This window comes from Arvicola amphibius, chromosome 2 (assembly GCF_903992535.2).
Source record: "Arvicola amphibius chromosome 2, mArvAmp1.2, whole genome shotgun sequence".
NCBI classification, from domain to species: domain Eukaryota; kingdom Metazoa; phylum Chordata; class Mammalia; order Rodentia; family Cricetidae; genus Arvicola; species Arvicola amphibius.
In genome coordinates, this window is record NC_052048.2 from 100,118,106 (window position 1) to 100,142,725 (window position 24,620).

General features: G+C 48.2%; 1 protein-coding gene and 1 long non-coding RNA gene across 3 annotated transcripts; one reads left to right on the forward strand and one right to left on the reverse strand.

The window, feature by feature from the left end:
* Nucleotides 1–3,036: 3,036 nt before the first annotated feature.
* Id2 (inhibitor of DNA binding 2) lies at nt 3,037–5,368 on the reverse strand. Of its 2 annotated transcripts, none has more exons than XM_038319639.1 (3): nt 4,947–5,368; nt 4,571–4,635; nt 3,037–3,708 (listed from the first exon to the last, which is right to left on the reverse strand). In XM_038319639.1, exons 1-2 carry the CDS (start codon nt 5,292–5,294, stop codon nt 4,579–4,581), a joined length of 405 nt encoding a protein of 134 aa, XP_038175567.1. In that variant the 5' UTR covers nt 5,295–5,368; the 3' UTR covers nt 3,037–3,708; nt 4,571–4,578. The 2 variants fall into 2 exon arrangements, with proteins under 2 accessions (XP_038175567.1, XP_038175568.1); XM_038319640.1 differs by lacking the exon at nt 3,037–3,708 and adding an exon at nt 3,783–3,834.
* A 254-nt stretch (nt 5,369–5,622) lies between these two features.
* LOC119808260 lies at nt 5,623–7,318 on the forward strand. The gene is made up of 3 exons (XR_005284414.1): nt 5,623–5,838; nt 6,196–6,289; nt 7,140–7,318. It is a non-coding gene; the product is annotated as an uncharacterized LOC119808260 (long non-coding RNA).
* The last annotated feature ends 17,302 nt before the right edge of the window (nt 7,319–24,620 follow it).

Consider the following 24,620-nt stretch of genomic DNA (forward strand, 5'->3'; position numbering starts at 1 on the left):
TTGCTGCCATCGCTTAAAGAGTCTAACATGTGCTGTGTGCTCTTCCTGGGGAGACTGTAAAGAAACGTCTCTGCTCGTGGCTAGAGCAGGCACTCACGCATTAGAGGAAGGAGTTCACGAAGCGGACCAATGGGTTTAAAGCAGTTATTTGCTTACTTATAGGATCATGGGTAATTCACAGGCAGGGGTTAGAGTACTTGGAAGTCCCTGATGGCAGGAGGGAGGATTGACAGGATTCTCAGGTCAGGGTTTTCTGGTTCCTCCACTTTCCCAGTAGGACAATTCCCGGGCTCACTCTTATTACTATAGACCTGGCTACCAGCCGGATTGTTCTGCTTATTACGCTTCCGGTCAAGATCCTCTATAGGTTGTTCCCATAGCTCTGCTTCCAGACAGCATGGGCTCGGCCAGCTCCCAGGGAATTGCTGTGTTGTGCTCCACCAGGAGACAGGAAAAAAAAAAAAAAAAAACAACCTGACAAAGTCCAGGTAGGTCCATACCACAGAGACACCCACAGCCTGGAGTCCCCTTCTATCGGCAAGTGCTGAGAACTCCAAAAGGAGGATTTGCAGAGTTCAGGGCAGGAGATCACTGAGTTTAAGGTTTTCAATAGCAGTTTTTGACAGACAAGAATACTAAACTCACCACTGCTGGCGTTGCTCAACCCGGAAGCCCCTCTACCGACAGGAAACAACGACAGACTGAATTGGCTCGTCCACGGACTGGCTGTGTGTGGCACACCCGGGAATAGTTTCTATACCATGAGAGGACTCCACAAGCCTGTCTCTTAAGGAGTTAACCCCAGCATTGGACCCTGAGAGCAAACTGACCAAGCCCACCCTTTGAAATGAGTGTGCCTGTTGTTCCAAAACCAAGCCCAGGATAGTCCAAGAAAAAAGCCAGCCCTTCATTTCTCACAATTACACATAAAATACTGGGGCAACAGAATCTGCAATGGACACAGCCACAAAACAAAAGAGCAAAACGACAAATCTGACATCACGATGGAGTCGGGGTTATTTTAGAAACCACAGCTTGCTAAAGAAGAGAAAGTTTTCTGAGAAAAATAGCATCAAGGGCTGAGGGGGTAGCGGGTGGCAGGGAGCTGGTCTTGTGTTACGAAGGCCTTGGGTTTGATCCCCAGCACTACAAATAAAATAAATCAGTGGAAGGAGATTTAAAACTTATATAATGAAAAAAAACCAGCAAGTGAAGTATGCTAAATTTGCCACCGTGTTATGATTTAAAATTCTCAAAATTACCCAAATTTAGAAGCTGAAGGAATTTTTCAAAAACTGATAAGATGTACAAGGACCATCTGCACCTACATCTTCCATGGCGGTGGGAAAATGGCAGTAAGATCTGGAGTAAGAAGATGCTGCTCACTCTCATCCTATTCTGATAAGGTACCATTCTGGTTAAATGCTACTAAGCAATTCAGGAGAAATAAACGTGAAAGGCAAAATTAGAGACAGAAAAGGGGAAGCGTGCCGCCAAAGCCTTCTGAGGAGAAACGGTTTTACATACACGCGCTAGAAGCAGAATCTTTAGGGATGACATCAATCATTTCTAGAAGGTTACATGGCCAGGCCTTGGTCAGGATAATGCTGCAGACCAAGTCACCTGCTCCCCCCAGCGCCCTTGCCCCGGGGACAGCCGAACCATAGTCCATCAGCGATCCTCATGTTTGCCAGCAGGTGGCGCTCGGCCTCCATGGCGCGAGCTGTAGTTACAAGCCAGCCTCCTCCCCCCACCAAAAGGTTCCACTTTTCCAGGACCGTCTCAGGTTAGGAGTCAAGTGTTGCAAGCAGTGTAGGTTGTCCAGCGACCCCACAGGTCCTCCGAAGATCCCTGTCGTTCAGATAGCACGATTGCACTTCAGGGTTAGATCCCCACTGCCACCTGAGCAGAGGATGAGAAGCGGCAGTCACCAGGCTGAGGATAGGGGTGGGGCAGCAACTTATCCTGGTACTTTCCTCCCGCTTTTGGGGGGAGGGAGGAGTACAATGCATGCTGGGTTGGTCCGGTAAGTGTGCAAACAGGGGCTATAGTAGGCACCAGGTGACTAATGTTCAGGCGGCTGCCTTGGCCCCCAGGGCAGTCTCCAGCCCGGGAGTAAAGGCCAAATCATGCATCCCCCTAGAGTAATCTTTAAGACGAACCCCGCCCCGCAGGAAAGAGGCGGGGACCACCGGAACCGAAGCTGCCCCTCCTCCACCCACCATGATGGATTCGGTGTCAGGGGCCAGGAAAACACCTCAGCCAAAGCAGACTAGCGGGCGCCACCCAAACACCTGCTTGGCCTAGAAAGTGGCACCAGGTGAGTCGTGTACACCTGTGTGCCTTGTCGTCCCATCCTTTCCGTAGATTCTGCCTGTCCCTCCAGAACCACCCCACCGCAAGTCACTTCCGACGTGGGGAGCAGACTCTAAGTATAAAATGGCTATCTAAATTAGCGACCCAGGGTCCTCAAGGATCTGAGAGCTAGGTGGAAATATTGGTAGATGCCCTCCCCCCTTTCGGTGCGTGGAGGGGCTTTTCTCGTACCAACCCACTGTTCCTCGCTGCAGTTCAGATCAGCAGAGCAGAGAGAGGGCACTGGGAAAGCAACTGGCTCAGACAGGCTGGTGTGAGCCACAGGTGGGCGAGTTCCTGGCCAGGTTTGGCAGCTTAGTTCTCAGGGGCAAACAGTGACAGTCAAAGCCCTTTTCCTTCTGAATCTGGATCTTGCTCTAAGTGTCTTTCCACACACCCAGACACTAGTCTTTCCAGACTGTACACTTTCTAGACTGTCAATGACCTAACCCAAGGGAGTCACCTCCCCACAAATCCCGTTCTAAGCCCTGCCCCAATGTGCAGGCACAGAAGTCTGCGAGGTGAGCAGTTCCCAGTCCCCATCTCTCCTACCAGTAACAATGTTTCGGTTTGCTGGGCTGTCATGGAACAGGAGTGATAAAGACAGGGAGCGTGTGAACAGAAGGATGCGGCGGCCCAAGCAAGCACAAGACCTCTCAGAAATCATTCAGAATCCAGGTATTGATGTCAGACACATTTTATTATAATCTTAATACAGTCTACATAAATTTGAACTGGTATTTATTTATTTGGGTTCAGTTATAACAGCGTCATTAAAAAAATCAAAGCACTGGTTGTCTGAAATAAAGCAAGCAATCAACATTCAATAAACACACTTGATTTATTCTGTATAAAAGGGTTAAGTTTACAACTAAACTTTTATAAAAAGTTTAGCATAAGTACGTCATTACATTTTTATGCAGAAATAGGGATTTCTGCCACTATACAAGAAAACTTAAAGAGTTCACAAGGTTTCACTCAATATATATATATATATTTTATATATAAATATATACACAGCATTCAGTAGGCTCACGTCAAAAAGGCCATTTCTGACCAAAGACTTCATTTAAGTAACCGAATACTGGATCCTTCGGGTGCTCACGCTCCACCTTTGAAAAAAGGCAAAGTCTGCTTAGATTGGGCAATTCCTTGTGATTTGTAACGTTTTTCGCTCCCCATGGTGGGAATAGTATATAAAGAAAACCTTCCAACTGTAGAAAGGGCTTTGAAAGTCTCTCATAAATAACGGTATCACAGTCCAGGTTGGAGAACTCCTGGGGAAGAAGATGATCACTCAGTTTTCCTTCCATTTTGCTTTTCTTTTTAAAAAGGTCCATTCAACTTGTTCTCCTAGTGAAATGGTTGAAAACAAACAAAACAAAAAGTTCAGCGTCTTAAAAGATCCTGTAGACTTCTTGTTGTGCAAAAGAAAAAGAGAAAGTAAAAAAAAAAAAAAAAAAAGAAGTCCCCAGATGCCTGCAAAAGATTGGGAGAGAAAAGCAGCTTAGGAGAGAGTAACCTAAGGGCAGAGGCAGGCAGCCAGGCGCCGGGGAAGCCAGTTTGAGCATTTAAAGCAAACCCTGGCGTCCAGATGCGGCACACATCCCCGGCCTCGACAGCACAAATCAAACAAGAAAATAGCAGAGACACGAGGGAAAACTTCCCGAACGCGGCCTCCTATCTGGGGCTCTAACAGCCTGCTCACGGGCGCCAGGGTGCTTCTTGTAACATCTATTTGATTGAAAACAGCCCTTTGGTTAACAGATAGGGAAATCTGGATCCCAGAACACAAGGGGTAAGGCTCAGAGTAGCAATCCTCAGCTAGCTAGAGAAATCTCAGATGACCACAGTTTGGGGGAAGGAGAACCCCTATGGAATTTGTGGTGTTAAGATTAATTACAGCTGAGGTTCGTACCTCATAGGACCACCAATGGGCTCACAAGACCAGTAATAATGACACTTTGTCCTGCCATAAGTTACTGGCCATTTTTTTTCCTTTCTTTCTTGCATTCTTTTTCTTTTTTTAAGGCAAATGTTCTGTAATCCCGAGTACCCACAGCTACAAGCCCCTTCATGCCTATCTGGTAAGACAAGAGGCACCCACTAACACAGCGAAGTAAGCATGCATTTTCCAAATCAAACATCTTACAGACGCACACACAAGCACATTGCCAAAGCGCGCACACGGGAGGAGGCACCCGCAAACACTCACCGATTTATTCAGCCACAGAGTACTTTGCTATCATTCGACATAAGCTCAGACGGGAATTCAGACGCCTGGAGAGAGAGAGAGGATAAAAGGCAGGATATTAGACAATCTTAAAAGAAGATAGCCTCCCCTCCTCCTCTTACGAAAGTGCCAACAAGTCCCATTTTAAACAAACAAACAAACAAACAGGTTCACGCTACAATTCAGATCCAGAGGCAACCCAACATAGAACTTAAGTAGCGATTTCACACGAGGCTCAATGTACAGTTTTCTTAAAAAACAAAGTTAATGAGCCTGTCTCTACAATGGACTTTAAGAGTGACAGGCCGGGCGACCGGGGGTTTTACGGACCGTGGGGTACTTGCTGAGCGAGTCTCACCTGCAAAGACAGAATGCTGATGTCCGTGTTCAGGGTGGTCAGCGGCGTCCTGGACGCCTGGTTCTGTGCAGGTCTCTGATGGTGCAGGCTGACGATCGTGGGGTGCGAGTCCAGGGCGATCTGCAGGTCCAAGATGTAGTCGATGACGTGCTGCAGGATTTCCATCTTGGTCACCTTCTTGTTCTGCGGGATGCTGGGCACCAGTTCCTTGAGCTTGGAGTAGCAGTCGTTCATGTTGTAGAGAAGGCTCATCGGGTCGTCCACCGGGGTTTTGCTCCGGGAGATGCCCAAGCCGTGGTCCGACAGGCTATTTTTCCTAACGGACCTCACCGGACTGAAGGCTTTCATGCTGCTCGTAGGAGGAGAGGCCGGGAGGGAGCCGCCGCAGGGGGGGGGGGCCGAGCTGGCAGCGCGGCACCTGGCTCAGCTCAGAATGAAGCGCGAGCCGGGCGGGGCGGCTTTTATGTGCACTCTCCCGGGCCACTCGATCGGGCATCCCTCAGCAGCCATTGGTGGAAGGGGTAACGTCCATCATGCCGAGCGAATTCTCCCATTGGTGAGCGAGAGCGCTCGGTCCTTCCGCGTTTGCAGCCAATGCCCGTGGGGTGGGAGGAGCGGGCGCGAGCCCAGCTGGGGTGGTAAATTGAGTACAGTACGCGCTGCGAGCCCAGGGGGCCCGGGTGTGCAAATGTGCCCGCCTGATTCCCATCCCTAGAGCCTCAGGACATCCACCCCTGAGTCCGCCCTGGGGGTGTGCCCGGTACAAGCCACCCCCGACCCAGGGCTGCCTGCAGCCCTAAGGTCTCGGATCAGCGGAGGGGAAGTCATAGGTCGCTAGCGTCAGGGAAGACAGTAACCTTTGCAGATGCCTTTAGGGAGGCACGTTGTAAGAGTGAGTTCCTTCTTTTAAGATAAAGAAAAGCTGGGTTCAAGAGGGTGAGAGAGAAAAAAAAAAACTACCCACGTACACATTCAGGACAGGTTTAGCTTGAGGTTTTGCAACTTGGAGCAACCCGGGAGGCCTTCTGGGAAACTGAGTGACAGGAGTTGCAGCGAATATTGTGCGGTCTTCCTCAGACCGCAGAGGAGCCCCGAGGGACCCGGCACGTTCAGGATTCTCCCCACCCCGCTTCGTTCTCCCAAGAATGAGGCAGGGTCGGTATAATGACTCCATTAATCGGAGGTCATTAGTAGGGTTTGCACACTGGCACCCCATTTACATACACTGCCCTTGGTCTGTGCCCTTCAGTGTAGGTGGCGGCGTGATGCGATTAATTATGCACAAATCGCGATTTCTGGTGTCACATTCCAGCGCTTAGAGCTCTGGGGAAGCTCTTTGTCAGGTAGGTGGTCCTAGCTATTGACTGACAGCTTATCGCTGTTTTTAGAAAAAATTCTGTTACGTAGGAGGTGAGGAATCCTTCAGCCCCTCTTTCTAGATGCAGCCACATTTTAGAAAGTTTGGAGCTCTTGACTCCGGGACTTTCATTCTCACTCTGCAGACTACCGTATATTAGAGGAAAAATATTTCTCTAAAACAAAACAAAAACAGAAAGGGTAAACTGGTAGTATCATGTTGAGTGTTTTTTTTTTTTTTGGTCTGACTGTAAGAAAGAGGAAGAAGGCAGAATCCGGGCAAAGCTCTGTAGTGTGTGTGTGGGGGGGTGGGGAGAACACTATTTTCCCTTCAATTAATGATTAATTCCTCAGCTGGTGGGCCAGGCACTCTCTGACCTCCACGTGACAGCCATGTGCCCCAGGGCTTCTCTCTAGGGAGGCAGAGTCCGGTGGCGCAGAGGTGGTAAAATCCCGGCCACCTAAGTTTGGAGGCTGCAGAGGGACGCTGCCCTGCAGGAAGATATCTGTGCAAGCCCTGCAGTGCCGCCTGCCACTCGGCGACAGCGTTCTGATCGACGACTCGCCTCCGTTATTAAGCCTGGAAGTGATTTACTCTCTGAGTCCCCCCACAGTTCGAGCCTCTTGGTGTACTTTTTTGTGTGCGTGTGTTTCTGTCACATACGTGCCACAGCAGAACAGATTTTGTTTTGACACTTTTGGTTCATGATGTTATACTCTGAGTATTTTACAATAATAGCCAATGTAAACAAACATCTCTGGGATTCTCAAATTATTACTTATGATTCTTGGACATTGCATCTCTGCGGTACTGACGCATTCTTCTCTTTTTCCAAGGACACCGTATGTTAGCACCCGTGCCAGCCTCATTATCCTAACAGAAAGGCCCTGGGCTGGATGGTAATGAGCGCTCTGCAGCTTCGCTCCACACTCTGGCAGCTACAACGCATGAGCGCCATCTCCCTAGACCATTCCTGTACCCTGATATAGTAAAATTGCTAAATATGGTGAAAGTTCTCTGGCGTTTCTTTCTCTGGCTGCCATGCCAGAGTCCAGTCTGCCGGGCTTCGCTGAATCCTATTCTGTTGGCATAGTACCCAGTTTTTGCATTCATTTAAAGATCATTTTAAGGGGATTGTGAAACTGTATAAGTCAATGACTGAGCAAAGGCCGGAGTTACTAGTAAGTCTGTCACAGCAAGCCGGGGCTGACATTTCTTGAAATTATGTTTTGGGGGCCCGGGATGGGGCGGGAGCCTTTTTCGGGACGGCTTATAATGACACATAAAAATCTGCCAATTGGTGTGGATGTGGATTTTCATCTGAGAGCCCTAAAGTTCAAATGGTCCCAGCTGCAGGACGCGCCCAGCTGCAGTAAGGGCGGGATCCGTGGGTGGTGGGAAGGTGTGAAGGGCTTCCGGCGCGCGCGGGGGGGGGGTGCTGGTGGTGGAAATATTGGCCGTCCCAGCTACTCACTGGGACGCCCCCCACTTAAAGCAGCAGACCCGCTCTGGAGTTTCCCGAGCCTTGCTACCAGGCCCCCGGATCCCCCACCGTGTCCAGGCCACGCGCGGTAATCAGAAGCAGGTTCGGGCCCAGCCCCTTTGGCTACAGTCCCCGCGTGATGCCACGGGGGTGTTGGGGGGGGGGAGCGGGAGGAGCCGGCGCGGCGGGGGCGAGTCTCAAGGTCCTCTCCGCACATCTGGCGCAATTGGGAGCTCTCGCCTTTCTTCCCCCCGGTTTTGTTCTCACAGCTGTGTCCATTCCGCCCGTGACCCCCCGAGTGATCCCTGACAGGTGATGAATTGGCAGCAGCGGCGGCGGCGGCGGCGGCGTGCGGGCCAGGCCGCGGCGGGGCCGGAGCCGGAGCCCCGGAGCAGACTCTCTGGCGCCAGGCGCGTGACGCCGCCCATTCACGCCGCCCTGCAGCCTTGTCCTCGCGGCGCCGCTCAGGCGGCTGCCATGGCAACCGCGCCGTCACTCAGCGCGCGCGCCCAGCTGATCAATGCCTGCAAGGCCCCGGCGGTCCCAGGCTCGCCCTGACCGGGCCTTCAGCCTGCGCGCACCTGCAGTCTCTGCACGTCTTAAGTTTCTAGTGATTTGGGGAAAAGGAAGGAGGACCGAGAAGAAAAGAACAGGAGAAAGGGGGTAGGGGAGTAGGAGATGGAGGGGGGAAAAGCCAGGAGAGGGAGAAGAAAGAAATCTTCCGTCTCAAGAGGGGGCGTTAATGTGGCTTAGACGTTGCCAAAGCAAAAGGTTTTGCTTTATTTCATTTGTTTTTGCAACAGAGACATGAAGCTGGCGAGAGGGAAGAAGTGGAGGCGAAGGAGGTCACTGTCTCATCGCAGGGCAAGATTTATTTATTCCTCTGGATCTTCTTGGTCCTTGCCTAGATGGCTTTGGCACCAAAAAAAAAAATTTCTTTGAAGGACTTCTTTCCGCGACACGACTCCCCCCCCCCCCCCCGTCACCTCGTTGTACAGACATTCTTGTAGGAATCCTTAGTGGTTAGGCAAAGAGCATCAGACTTATCCAGAACAGCCCCACCCCCAACCCGAGAGAAGGAAGGCTGATGCCTTGCTGCCTGCGGTCCTCTGAGCCTCGGCGTGCAGCTCCCGCATCTGCGTGCTACTCATTTCCGCTACAAAAAGCTGCGGGGGGTGGGGTGGAGGGTGGGTGAGGCGAGCCCCTTCGTAGTTCTGAGTTTTCGCCTGACATCACCAAGAGTCCAGAAACTTGTAAGTCAGCCTGCAGACCAGACACCTCCTCTGTCCCGGGTATATCTTCAGGGAAAGCTCTCTTTTAGGAACCAGATGCCAACATTTCCGGATAGTTTACGGCACCCGAATCCCCCAAGGGTGCTCATCCACGGCTGAGAGTGTTAGCGGCGGTTATTCATCCCCTGTCCTGCAGAAAAGCTCCCCAATACAATCGTCCTCTGCTGGCCCTAAAAACCCAAGGGTGAGGTGTGCGTGTGCGGGGGTGGGGTGGGGAGTCCTGCGGGAGGGGGGTTGAGGCGCACAACCAGCCGGGACTGTTATCTGGCTTATCCGGGTTTGTAGTGGTTTTCGAGGAAACAGCATCTGGGTTGCATAAGGATTCGAGTTTTTGCTTTACGTGTTTATTTAATACCTTGGCAAGAGGGAGCCCTTATCCTGCAACCAGATAAACCTAATTTGGGTTTAAAAAGGCCTTAGATGAGGGGCGCTAGGACTAAAGGAAAACGAGCAAAGCCACGAAAAGCAAACAAGAGGATGTTTATTTTTCTCTTTGGGGTTTTTTTTTTTTTTGAAGACTTGCCTAACCTCTTAGACTTCGTGTCACAGAGAGCTAATAAATGGCATTAGTGAAGCGCAGCTGCTACTACAGTGGCTTAGCCTTAGATCGGTCCGCCCTCGCCCTGCCACAATTCCGCCCGTAACTCCTTCTAGGATTCCAGCACTGTCCTGTGTTTACCTGAGTATCTCGAGCCCCAAGTTTTTTTTTAAAAAACTTAAAAAAAAAAAAAAAAGTTATGCCAAATCCAATTGTTTGCCAGCCAGGTTCAAAAGAAAGCTTGGGAAGTTTGGCGGAAGGGTTCGATTTAACTACAGAGCGAGCGCCACAAATATTTTGTTACCAGTACAGTGAAGTGCTCCGATTTGCGGTCACATTTGGCATTCACAAAGGATTTTCCTGGGACTTTAATTCCGGTCACCAAATTAAAAAAAGAAAATTAACTGGACGGAGTGATACGGTCTTGGAAAACAATCTCTGGCCGCCTGCGAACTGGCGCGAGCGGGGGCTGGCGTCGTTGAGTCTGCGCCACCGGGAGGCGCGAGCCGCAGGTCGGGCCACCACGGGAGCTGGGGTCACCAAGGGGACCCCAGGCCGCAGCCCGCTGGGCGCCCCCCCCCAGCCCGCCTCACTGAGCGAGCGCAGCGTCCAGGCCACCCGCGTCTGCCCACTGGCGTCCGTGGGAACCCGCAAGCAGCCTGCAACAAGGGCGGGCTTGTCCGGAATCAAACTGCTTCTTAATATTATAATGCCTCACCAAAAGCAAAACCTAGCCCGGCCTGGGAGTCTCTAACAAGAAACACATTGTGCGCGCTGCCCCCGCCTCAGTTGGCTCCAGCCTCATTTGCGCGCCGGGCCGAGCTGCAGTCAACCAAGTCCACGACTACAGTCTACCCGAGCCACAGCAGCCCGCACCACGTGCGCCTGGGGCACCCCTGCCGCGCCCCGACGGGGTGGGGCCGCTAGAGCTCCGCTCCGTGGGCGCGCCTGCCTGCAGCTCTGATGGCCACTGGGTTCATCATCGCTCTAGGCACTGGTGGCTCGAATCCAGGTGGGAAAACTTGTTTTCAAAAATAGTTTGACGCCCCTTCCCCAACTTCCCTCAATTCTTAGGCATTCTTTCCAGAGATCTCTCTCTCTCTCCCCCCATGGTAACTCACAGACTTCTCTGAAGTTAAAGGGAAAACACTCGCAGCCGCCCCCCCCCCCCCCGCCACGTGCCAGTCATTGCCCGCCCCCCCCCCGCATTTTTTTTTGCGCCTTGTTCTGCGAGAAATGGCAGGACCTGGGCCGCATCCTTAGGAGGTGACTGCCACGGACTTGAGAAAGTCAGGACCCCTCAGGGCTTGTGAGCTGGACCCAGACATTTGGGTTGGTCTGGTCAGCTTGTTGGTGTCCCTAAGTCATCTTGGTACCGTGGCACTGGGCATGGCCTGTTGAGATGCGGGCATCGCCCTTCTTCAGCAGAAACCTGGAGGAAAGGCGTGTGAATTGGGCCATACGTTTATTTTATTTTATATTTTAATTTCATTTGAGAACTCCTTCAATGGAGGGCATCTGCGTTTCTCTCACCCCTCCCTTCCTGCTCAAACTCTCCAAACACATGGTCTCTTTGTTAATTAGTGTGTGTAACACACACACACACCACACACACACACACACACAAGCTTCTGAGTCTATGCAGCCTTGCTTATATGAGCATGCACCCACAGTTGACCATATGGGATTGGACACCCAATGTGGGAACTAGTCCCTGGAGAAACTAATTCATTCTCCCTTAGCAGCCATTGACGACCCTGTTGCTTCTCTTCTAGACATGGGACCATGTAGAATTTCCTCTGTCAACGTGGCGTGTGGCCGGTGTCATCACACCAGTCTTATCTGGGAAACCATACTGTTGAGATTTCGTGGATGCATTTTCCATGCCACGCCTAGGGTACAGTGTTTAGCAACCCCGGCTCTGTCTGTTCTTCTGTGATCTATAGGAGCCTCCAGTATAGGGTTGCACTGCAGAGATGGATGGTGGGTTTAGGCACCCCACAGTCATTCATTCTCTCCATTTGGACCAGTTGTGGGTCTCAACAACAGTCTCTGATGGAGGAGGGTCTTCTATCAATCTGTTGATTTCATTGGTTAATTAATAAAGAAAACTGCTTGGCCTGATAGGTCAGAACATAGGTGGGTGGAGTAGACAGAACAGAATGCTGGGAAGAAGGGAAGTGAGTCAGATGCAATGAAGCTCCGACCCAAGATGGACATAGGCTAGAATCTTCCCCGTAAGCCACCCCTCATGGTGCTACACACATTATTAAATATGGGTTAATCAAAATGTGAGAGTCAGTAAGAGGCTAACTGGGCCAAACAGTGTTTAAATGAGTACAATTTGTGTGTTGTTATTTTGGGGTATAAGCTAGCCAGGCAGCTAGGAACTGGGCGGCGGGAACGCGACCTGCTGCTTCTCACTACAGAATGGCACCCAGACGTGGATGGCTGAATCCACAGAAAGCCTGAGAAAGCTTGGCAAAGAATAAAGCATGTTTTCTTGATAGCACCAATTTCTCGGGTCTGGCTCTGCTTGCAAGAGGCAAGAAAGTGCTCTCATCTAAGAGAGGCTTCCTGACTCAGCTTTAGCTGCAAAACCCTGCAGCTCTTTTAAGAGGTCCTGCCAGTGTTGATGTTAAACACTGTTAAACAGTGTTGATGAAAAGCTGACTGCATGCTTGTTTGTTTTCAGCCATAGCAGGAAAAAAGTTGTGCTGTTTTAAAATGCTGGCGTTCTGGTCTGTACTGCCAGGGCAAACTCTGACTCAGGCAGGCGGTCCGACTGAGTGTGGCCTGTGAGCAGAATGCTGTAGCTTGCTTGCTGGCAGTACCTTGAAATGCCATAGAGTTGTGGCAATAAAAATGGCTACAGCCGGTACCTCTGCCATGAGGCTGGAAAGCTAAGGAATAGGCTGGATCCAGCCGCCAAAGTCACGGCTTTAGTCCTACCCGTATTGCTTGGTAAATTAAAGACTCACGTAGTAGCCAAAAAAAAAAAAAAAAAAAAAAAAAAAAGAGAGAGAGATACAGTAAAAGAAAGATTCAAAGTCAAAGAAAACCTCTAAATGGTTTATTTACAATGTGTTAAAAATATATGCAGGCTAAAGGTTAAAGTTCTTAAAAGTAAAAACAAACAAACAAAGAAAAAAGAAAGAGAGAAGTTGGGTGTGGTGGTACACACCTTTAATTCCAACACTTGGGAGGCAGAGGTAGATTGACCTCTGTGACTTCAAGGTGTGGTAGCACACGCCTTCAATCCCTATGCCTGGGAGGCAGAGACTGGATGGATCTCTGAGAGTTCAAGGACAGTCTGGTCTACCAAGTTATTTCAGAACAAAGATATACAGAGAACCTGTCTCAAAAAAGTAAAAGTAAAAATAAACGAAATAGAGGTTAAAATAAAGCTTCACAAAGATGGAAAATATACAGAGAATCTTGATACTGTATGCTATTATGCTCTCTTTGAATTGTTTGAATGCTGAGGAAGGAGCAACAGCTACCAAAAGACATTTGTTTATAAATGCTGCTAAACTATTCCAGAATAGATATTTTGAAAATACCTTGTCTTTAAAATTTGGAGCTAAAAAAAATAAAATAAATAAAAAATAAAAAATAAAATTTGGAGCTAAGGACATGATGCTTTGGAAAGGAGTTTCTTCTTTTGTTTTTATAGAAAATGAGACCCTATGGATTGCTTCTATCCCAATATGGTATGATAGACCATGCCCTCCTGAAAGGTTGCTGTGAACACTCTCAAGAAATTACTTCATTCAACTGCCAACTGAGATGAAGCTGGCACACAGGTTACACCATGAAAGATCTGATTAACAGTGCCCCCATACAGCAGAAAGCAGTTTGGAGAGAAATAACTGTGCCCATGTTCCCAAATATTGTTTATAAATGTTCTTTTACATTTAAAGGAGGATATGATATAGATATGAATAATTTGCATTGGTATGGATTTTAAGGTCAATTTTGTTATATGTATATGTGTTTCTGATCTTGATTAAGGTATTGTGATTGTATAGTTCATTTAAAAATGTAATGTATAATTATGAAATATAGGTTGTTAATGGCTAATCATCAATAATAGTCAAGCTTGTAGTCATGTTAGTTAGATTTTCTAGATATATAGAGATACGTTACAGTTAGATAGGCATTTTTCATCTCTTTCAAAGACTACAGAATTTGGCATTTAAAATGTTTTAGTAACTTAGGGCTTTTCATGACAATGAGACATGTCTGTTCCTGGCAGCACCAATCTACTTCAAGAGGAAGATGGGCATCAAAGAGGCTCCTTATGGAGTTTGATAGCCATTTAGGCAAGAAACTGCTCTTGCCTGGACTGTTGCATAAACTGGACACAGAGAACCTGCAGAGAGAGGACTGCTGAACTTGCCTAAAGGTAAGATGATTTTTCGGGGTTCCTGACTCATGAAAGAGTCTATGAGACATTCTGAAGGACACAGCAGATAGTGACTGAACTGCCTTCGAAATTTCCTGCTTCATGGAAATGTCTCTGGATACTATGGGCCTGAAGGCCAAAGATGGATGCCCCAATGGTACAGAGGAACTTTGGGTGACTGTCCAGGCAGTGAGGTGTCTCTGTGATTTCTAGAGTTTTGTAAGTTGCTTACTTTTCATTTACTTAGGTAATATTATATCCTTCTGGAGTCTTCGATGGAGTTGAAGAATAGATAGATAGTTATAGTTGTTTTCCTTTGTTATGATAAAAGATAAAATAGATATAAATATTGTAACTGTAATTCTTTCTTGATAACTGTTTTGTTATATGTAATTTTACTATGTTAAAGTGAAAGCCTTTTTTGTTTAAACAGAAAAAGGGGAAATGATGGAGGAGGATCTTCTATCAATCTGTTGATTTCATTGGTTAATTAATAAAGAAAACTGCTTGGCCTGATAGGTCAGAACATAGGTGGGTGGAGTAGATAGAACAGAATGCTGGGAAGAAGGGAAGTGAGTCAGATGCAATGAAGCTCCAACCCAAGATGGACGTAGGCTAGAATCTTCCTGGTAAGCCACCCCTCATGGTGCTACACACATTATTAAATATGGGTTAATCAAAATGTGAGAGTTAGCCAGTAAGAGGCTGAAGCTAATGGGTCAAGCAGTGTTTAAATGAATACAATGTGTGTGTTGTTATTTCGGGGCATAAGCTAGCCAGGCAGCTAGGAACTGGGCGGTGGGAACGAGGCCCGCTGCTCCTCACTACAAGTCTCCATCTGTTACAAAAAGCAGCTTTTGATGCGGTAAGAACTACGCTCATCCGTAGATTCTCTAGGGTCTGTGATCTCTCCAGCCATGGGTATTTGACTAGGTTTTCAGTACCAGATATGAAGTTCCTCCTTTTGAACAGACGTTAAGTCTAATTAGATAGCTGTTGGTTACCCCTATGATAAAAGTGCCATTATGTCACTGTGGGGGAGATATTGCTGGCCCAATCAATGTTCTAGTTCCTAGGCTTTAAGGTGGGGTAGGACCATCCACTGCTTTTCTCCTTTGGTGACATGCCTAGCACCTTCCAATCCTCGTGAAGGAGGCTTCCGGGTCAGTTCCTGCTCAATTCCTTCAAGTCCTGTGTCCAAACAGTGTGCCGTCTTCAGCAATAGTCTCACTTGGGAGGAAGCCAAGGGCAGTGGCAATAGCCCACATTGTTTTAGGAGACTGGACCTCCGTACTCCTCTGCCTGGCACTGGGTTTCATTAGATAGTGCTTGGTTCTTGGGGGACAACATCACCCCATGTGATGTAACTTTATTAAAAACATGAACGCATACATCTCCACGCATATTGTATTATATATATATGTGTGTGTGTGTTTGTGTGTGTAAATATATATTTACATAAGTATGTACAATATCCCATGATCTCCTAGAGGGAGACCAGATGACTGATGGGTATGGACTCAAGAGCCTTGAGTTCCCCGAGAGTAGGTACAGGAGCCCTTAGGTTGTAGCTGTTGGCAGCTGCCATAGGACGTCTTGGGTGCTAAGGCCAGGCTGCCCCTGAGGAAACAGGAGCTGCAGCTTTGCAGGAGGGCAAACCCTGCACAGCGAGGCATGGCTGGCTCTTTGAGCTTTCATGGTGTGCACAGCCCGGGAAGAGCAACCTAGCTGAGGCAGCAGCCTGTGCCTCCCCAGTTCACACTTCTCTCCTTTCTTTTTTTTAAAAATATTTATTATGTACATAGTGTTCCATCTGTGTATATGTCTACATGCCAGAAGAGGGCACCAGATCTCATTACAGATGGTTGTGAGCTACCATGTGGTTGCTGGGAATTGAACCCAGGTCCTCTGGAAGAGCAGCCAGTGCTCTTAACCTCTGAACCATCTCTCCAGCCCCCACTTCTCTCCTTTCTTTCCTTCTCTTTTTCCCTCCTTCCTTTGCTTGAGGTCTCGATAGGTTCTAAGGCCCTAGGCAATCCTCCTGCCACAGCCTCCTGAGCGGCTTGGACTGTGGGTATACCCATCTCTTCCTGTTTGGCCCTGTATGTCTTTACTCTGCTTGCACATGCGCTGTTGCAATATAAGTGTTGTGTGTCACGGTGTGTCTCAGGGCTCTCTCTGTAGAGTGCCAGGCCTCTCCACTTGTTGCCCACTGAACCCTCCTGCTCATGGTATGGCCAAGGGCCAATTCCAGGTCACCTGTCCCGGGCACGAGGGCAGAACCCCAATCCTAGTGCGTGTCTTTTGGACTTCCAAGAATGTGAACCAAGCCTTTCTACTGAGTGACTCAAAACTTTCTAGAAATGCCCCCACATCTGTTTAATTCTTTGGGAGAAATGCTAGCTTTAACAAAGGACATATTTACCACAGATATGTTATGATCCCTCAGAAATGCTACATGCTTAACCAACCTCATGGTGTTTTTAGGAGTTCTTCAACATTGCGTTCTGGTGACTGCCCTTGGGCAGTGATCCTCTTTTTCTTTTCTTGCTTTTTGTGTTTTGAGACTGGGTTTCTCTGTGTAAGCGCCCTGGCTGTCCTGGAACTCACAGAGGTCCACCTGCCCCTCCCTCCCAAATGCTGGGATTCGAGGCCTGTACCACCACCGCCCAGCTATTGGGCAGTGATTCTTAACCAGTGAGTTGAAGCCCCTTGGTGGGGGGTGTTGAACAACCCTTTCAGGGAATTGCTTATCAGATATCCTACATATCGGATATTTGCATTATGATTCATAACAGAAGCAAAGTTACAGTTATGAAGTAGCAATGAAATAGGGTTGTGGTGGAGGGTCACCACAACACGAGGGACTCTGTTAAAGGCTTGGAGCGCTAGGGTGGTTGAGAACCACTGCCCACGGGGGAGGAAAGCCAGGTTCTCTGTGGGGTCTAGAGGAACGATGGCCTGCTATACTCTGAACCTTGGCAACAGAGAGAGGAGCCCAGACTTTTAGTGTCTGCAGTCTGGCCACCGAAGGGCTGCACCGTGACAGGGCATGTGACCCTCCCTGGGAACTTGAGTGTTCCACACACTTCGTACACAATGCCTGAGAGAGAGAGAGGATTACGCAGCTGCATGGGACACCCACCATGAGCTTAGGTTTTGGATGGACACATAATAGTTGTCTTTAGAGAAAGGACGTGTCCACACTTACCTGTGACATCGAGTGAGCTCAGGGACTGATCTTACGGTTGAAACCGTGTTCTTACAGGAGTTGGAGGGATGGCTCAGCCCTCAAGAGCACTTAACGATTCTTTCAGAATCCCCTCCTGGCTTCTTTGGGCACCATATGCACATGTACACACACACATGCACACACACGTGCGTGCATGCACATATGCACTCTTTCTTTCTCCCCTTTACAAAGAAGTCTTTGTGAGAGAGCTTGCAGTTTTTTAAAATAAGGTCTTACCTGTGAATAGAAATTCTACTTTGGAGTTCTCTAAGACCAAAACAGACAGAAATGCACTCCTGAAGAAGAAATGAAGTCCTGAATTCCCAAGCTCTTTATAGACTTCCCCACAGTGTTTGTATTGCCTTTGCCTAAACTGGCTCACTATTATCAACTATTACAAGTTGGTTGCTGGATGCTCCTCCACGGAGGTTCCTATTTCACTTGGAACAGGGAACTCCAGATGCACCCAGGTAATGTCTGCTGATGTATGTGGCTGGCTCAGGCATTGTTGAACATATGGGAAAATCTGTTGCAAGGGAGTGAAATAGCTGGGTGTTGGTGGCGCACGCCTTTCATCCCAGTACTCGGGAGGCAGAGGCAGGCAGAGCTCTGTGAGTTTGAGACCAGTCTGGTCTTCAAGGTGAGTTCCAGGACAATTAATTAGTCCTACACAGAGAAACCCTGTCTCAAGAAACCAGAGAGAGAGAGGGGAAAGAGAGGGGAGGAAGGGAGGGAGGGAGGGAGGGAGGGAGGGAGGGAGGGAGGGAGGGAGGGAGAGAGAGAGAGAGAGAGAGAGAGAGAGAGAGAGAGAGAGAAACTATCAGCAACTGAGTTAGCTAAGGTAATGCCAGCTGCTGTACTGAGCCAACCCAGAACCCCCCACATACCAGAAATTCTCCCTAAGATGAGTGTTACTGAGTTACTGAGTGGCGTGTAGCCATATGGGAGCCATGATGTATTAAGCAGCCTTGCTTTATGACATTGTCTGCCATATTCTCTATGACTCCTGAGGTGTTACACCTAATTTGATCAGACCTGCAGACAAAACAGGTCTTGGTGACCCACACTGGGGATATGAAACAGATAAGCCTCTATTCTGTTATTTAGAAGAAAGCTCCTAATCTTGGACCAGGTTAACCCCGAGCCAGTCAGTTCTTTACTGTGCCTGCCGGATGGTCAGGTCCCCTGGCCTCCCCTCACTAGGTTCCAAAACAAAACAAAACAAAAACCAAAAAACCAAAACAACAACAACAACAACAAATCTCTTCCTTCTTCCAGTGTGGCAACCAAAGATGTCTCCCCATGTGACTAGAAGCCATTAGTGTTGGTAAGAACTAGAACCCAATCTTATGGCCACACTCTATTGCAATGGAGGCTGGGAGATCTTGGCTCCGGTACTCTAGGAAACAAGAAAAACTGCTTTAGGGACTGCTGGTCAGTCTCGCTCACAGGGACCTTTGGATTGTTGATTCTGCTGCTGCTGTTGGGTTGCCAGTGCTTCTTCCAGGATCATTTCTTGAGATGAGATGAGATAAATAGATAGATAGATAGATAGATAGATAGATAGATAGATAGATAGATGATAGATAGATATATGATAAATAGATAGATGAGAGATAGATAGATGAGAGATAGATAGAGATATATAGATATATAGATAGATAGATGATAGATAGATGATAGAGAGATAGATGATAGATAGATAGATGATAGATAGATAGATAGATAGATAGATAGAGGTAGAGAGATAGATAGATAGATAGATAGATGATAGATAGATAGATGATAGATAGATAGATAGATGATAGATAGATAGATAGATAGATAGATAGATAGATGATAGATAGATAGATAGATGATAGATAGATAGATGATAGATAGATAGAGATAGATAGATAGATAGAGATAGATAGATAGATAGATAGATGATAGATAGATAGATAGATAGATAGATGATAGATAGAGATAGATAGATGATAGATAGATGATAGATAGATGATAGATAGATAGATAGATAGATGATAGATAGATAGATAGATAGATAGATAGATAGATAGATAGATAGATAGGATGAGAATGTGAAGGAAGGGATGTTAGGTCTCAGTACAGTGACCAGGGTAGAGAAGTCACAGTCCTGTTCTGTGGCATCAAGGTTCGTGAGTAGATAAATAGTGGAGATGCAACAAAGGAGGGGGCAGCCCTGTTTAAAAATCCACTCTTGAATGTACAGCCCTTTGGAAGGTGAGGAGGTTGTTTTTCTGCCAGCTTGGCTGGGGATGGCTAAGGTCAGTGACAGTGTCAAGGGAGGGGGCTTTTATGTCTTTGTCTTCCTTGAGGATCCTCGAGTCACGCAGAGAGCCCAATGGTGCTGGAGAGCACGTGGCGTGTGGGTGTGTTCCCAGAGAGGGGCTGTCACTTGGACGTACAATCAAAGGCCAACCCTGTTGGCATCTGTGGCCTCTTGGGTGATGTGTAGTTAGTCCCGAGTGAAGGCAAGAGGAAACATGTCAGGAGCCACTGTCATCATCCTTTTATGAACATTTGCAGGAGTTGATAGATGTGCAAACAGATCTGTTGGGGACACGTCAGCAGTAGAACAACCCAGTGGGGCATGGAAGTGGAGATGAGGGGCATCAGAGGAGTCCCAGACCGCCGCAGGCTGAGCAGAGGACAGGGTTTCTGAACATCGCAATTGCAGCGAGTGTGACTGATAGCACCAGGGAAATGGGGTGCAAACAAGTCACCTACCCACCTATCAACCCATTTACTCATCCATCTACCCATCTGCCCCTACCACCCTTCTCTCCATCCCTCTCCCGACATCCCCCTCCATCCATTCATCCAGCCACCCATTCAATCATTTATCCACTCATGTACCCACTCAGCCATCCCCTCATCTATACGTTCACCCATCCGTCTGTCTATCCGTGTGTTCCTCTCTGCTGTGTTCTCCCTCCCTCTCTCAACCTCCCATCCACCCATCCGTCCACCCACCCACCCATCCACTAATCCACCCATCCATTTATCCATCCATCCATCCATCTATCCATCCATCCATCTATCCACCCACGTATTCAGTAACTACTGAATACCTACTGTACATCAGGAAATTCCAGCTTATAAAATATTGGTGAACAGAACTGACAAAAATCCATCACCTGGTTCCCAGCACCCACGGCTGTCCCTCCGGGTACTAATTTTTTTTTTTTAAAAAAATCGTCGCCATTGTGACCTTCCACTCCGGCGAGGTGAGAGAAAGCCGGCACACTGGAGAATAAATGAACGGTTTATGGGGAGATGGATGGACCTATGGCAATGTGACAGTGTAGGACCAAGAAGGAAAAGTGTCGGGAGCAGTTTTGGATACAGTGGCCCTGGGAGACCACATTGAGAGGGTGGCATTTGAGTAGAGGTTTGAAGAAAGCAAAGTGATAAACATGACACGGTCTGCGGAATAGCATTCCGGGAGAGAGAACAGCCCGTACAGAAGGTCCAAGGTATTTGTGCCTGGGTATTCATGGGATACGGAGGTATGGAGGTGGCCAGTGTGTCAGGGGTATAATGAGTCCTTGGGGGATTTAAGTATCATTTATTCTAAGCACTGTTTATTTTAGACAGAATTCTCAAAGAGCAGAGGAATGGAAGTAGAATGTGTGGTTCTCCTGCCTCAGCTTCTGTAGTGGGGAGCTGCGGGCCGGCTTCCCGCCGCCTGGCTCCCGGCCACCAGCTAGCTTATGCCCCGAAATAACAACACACAAATTGTATTCTTTTAAACACTGCCTGGCCCATTATTTTCAGGCTCTTATTCACATCTCGACTAACCCATATCTAATAATCTATGTAGCACCACAAAGTGGTGCCTTACCAGGTAGATTCTAGCGTACGTCCATCTTGGGCTGGAGCTTCATCGCATCTGGCATCTCTCTGAGGAGAGGCACGGCAGTCTGCCTAACTTAAGAGAGGTGTGGCATCTGACTGAGCCATCTACCTCACTTCCTTCTTCCTGTTCTGTCTACTCCACCCACCTAAGGGCCGGTCTATCAGATGGGCCAGGCAGTTTCTTTATTAATTATCCAATGAAATCATCAGATAGATAGAAGACACACCTACAAGCTTCCTGTGTGCTGAGATCACAGCTTCGTCCGGCCATGCCCGACTTTCTTTTAACTATCTAAACCACATATTTCAATGCTATTATATGTAGTCATATCCCTGTATGCCATCACCACAACAACCTCTCAAAGCTTTCTCTTTGAGAAACTCTGAACTCAGTAGACAAACATCCTATTTTTCCCACCCTGGTCTTGGTGGCCACTGCCCTTCTTGGTCTCCATGGATCTGACCAAAATTCTAACTACCTCATATGTGAGTAGAGCCCTTTTTTACCCTTCTGTGGCCGATCTGGGGTTCCTCCTAAGCTGAGTGTGGAGTGTGGGCACGATCCAGATCTTGAATCTCAGCGATAAGTCTTTTTCACTTCTGGGCTCACATCCCGAAATTCAGAAGTCTTGACATGGCGAGATGGCAAACAGAGCATCAGCTGCCACTCTAAGGACATACCTGCCTCCTCAGAAGCCTTCTGGACACCCTGTTCAGGCAGTCGGGCCTGCTCGTTTGGCTCTGTGGAGACCAGAACTCTTGCTGCCCTCTGTGGCATGTACATGTCATCTCCTGGTAAGAGGCTAAGAAAGTCAGATGGCTTCTCTACAATTAGCAGGCACGGGACACCAATGTTCACAGTACCCGAAATCACCCAGGTGCCTCACTAGACCAGTGAGGGTTCTTTCCCTGCCGGCATTTCAGGCTATGACCCCAGTCTTATTGGAGGCCCAGGTATTTCTCTGGGCTGTTGGAGTCCACACCTGCCAAGTGCTAGCCTCAGTGGTAGATGGTTGCTTTTGTCCCTTAAAGCAATGCTTTCTCTTCCCCTGGAGAGCACATCCACCCCTGGAGCAGAAAGTAGTCAGGCCACCCACAGGGGACTCCTGTGTCTCCTCTGCTTAGAGTGACAGACAAATGGTTAGAAGGACTTTCGGACTTCAAGAGTTAGTGGACTATGGAGTCCCGCCCAGCTCTGCTTAGTCTATAAGAACTGTGGTCACGTTTGCAGCAAAGGAAGAAACTCACACTTTTAAATGAGACCCCTGGCCGCCCCTAGCTCATGCAGAAGTGAACTGTGACCTTGGAGATAGGCTTCAACGAGTCCCAACTGGTCCTGTGCATGCCCCTCCTTGAGAGCTTGGGTCACTGGCTGGTGAGGGCAGCAGCTCCGCTTTGCCTAGAGTTTTATGCTTGTTATGCGTCATGGTCAATGATGCCGGAAATGGCCACTGGAGGACAACATGGGGTTCTGTGGGAACGCCAAAGGAACTATAGCAATTAACCTCATACTACTAAAAATGTGATCAATGGGATTGAGCAATTTATTTGTTTGTTTGTTTGTTTTCTGAGACAAGGTTCCTCTGTTTAGCCCTGGCTGTCCTGGAACTTGCTTTGTAGACCAGGTTGGACTCCGAGATCCATCTGCCTCTGCCTCCCCAGTGCTGGGATTAAAGGTGTGCACCATCACACCCATTTTTTTCTTTTGTTTGCTTGTTTCAGCTTTTTGTAGATGACTTAGCATCAGAAGGAATGGTGCAGTTCTAGACTTTTCGTTCATTTATTTGACATGAAGTATTGTTATGTTGCCCAAGCTTAAGCAATACTCTTGGCTCAGCCCTCTGGGTAACTGGATCATAATCTTGCCTTACCGGCCCAGTCTACAGGTTTTTTTTTAATTCACATATATTGTTGTTGTTGTTGTTGTGTGTGTGTGTGTGTGTGTGTGTGTGTGTAGCATGCCTGTGGAGGTCATAGGACAACTTGCAAGGAACCAGTTCTCTCTTTCCGTCGTGTGGCTACAGAACCCAGATTGTCCGCCTTCACAGCAAGTCCATTTATTTGCTGAGCCGCATCATTGCCCGCCCGACTTCCAGTTGACAGTTTAAAAAAAAAAACAATTAATTTGGGCCAGTTCTGCTTGTACTTTCCCATAATCCCAATACTTGGGAGGTGGAGGAAGGATGATCAAAGTTCAAGGCCAGCCTGGCCATGCAAGACCTCTCACAGATAAATGGCAACAAAACGCTAAATTAAAGACATCTTTCTGTTTTGGTGCTGAAGAACCCACGTTTTGTTATTGGAGGGAACATTTCTCCCTGTGAGTCTCTCTGTCCTGTTCACTGGACTCTTCTCTATGAGTTCTCTTGGCAGCGCGTTCTAGCTCACTCGGGCCACCTCCAGTCCTGCGAGAGAGACCTGCTGTGCATCAGCCCGTGTGCACCCTTTCTTGGACTTACTCCAAGCTCTGCCTTCATTGGCATGGAGGGCAAAGAGGACACAGCCAGCCCCAGCCTGCCCCAACCTGCTGGTGACCTCCCCAGGGCCCTGGCAGCCCAGTGACTCAGCGTGACTTCACAACCTCGCTTTCTATGGCAGCCAAGATAATTTGCTGCATATCGAGTACAGGATAAAAGCTGACACTGTTTGGAAGATCTGATTTAATCACGAGAGAAAGGAAGCCACCGAGCTGGCTTCCACTCCAGGGACAGGTTCTAGGGCAGACAGACATCAGGGGGTCCAGTCTGGGGCTTGCTGCTGTGGGCTTTTCTTTCCTTGCCAGGAGAGGTAGGTTTTCTTCCAAACTCGAAGCTGATGTCATGTGCTGACTTCTTTTCTTTGTAAACTGCGTGGACGAACGGCCTCTTGACTAGATTGTGCAAACATTGGCACTTGGCTAGCTTTGAAGTTGGGGTTTTCGTACTGTGACTTCCAAGGTGGCTGGGGCCAGGGTTTTCCTGACACCTTCCTCTTGGAGGTTAGCTGGTTGGAACACTCCTCTTCGGTTTTCAGGGCCTCTGCTCAGCCATTTGAGCTGGCCTCCTGTCTCCCAGGGATCTTGCTTTTCGGAGCTCATATGACCACCCAAGCCCATTTGCTGGATTCCTTCCTTTAAAAACTGGGAGTTTTCTTCAGTGAGACTGACTTGTGTTTTAGGAAGACCCTGGTACTTAGGTCAGCCAACAGGTAGGAGAAGTTAGAAGGGCTTTCTTGTTATTTTGTTTTTGTTTATTTGTAATGCTAGGGTCTGAACTCAGGGCCTTGTACATTGTAGGCAAGCACAGTCTCTACCCCTACACCACGCCCTTAGCTTTTGTATTTCATTTTGAACTGTTTTGGAGCCTGTGTGTAATGTTTTGGGTTTTTTGTTTTTGTTTTTGTTTGGTTCAGTTTGGTTTTTTGAGACAGGGCTTCTCAGTAGCTTTGGAGCCTATCCTGGAACTCACTCTGTAGACCAGGCCAGCCCCTCTAACTCAGAGATCCTC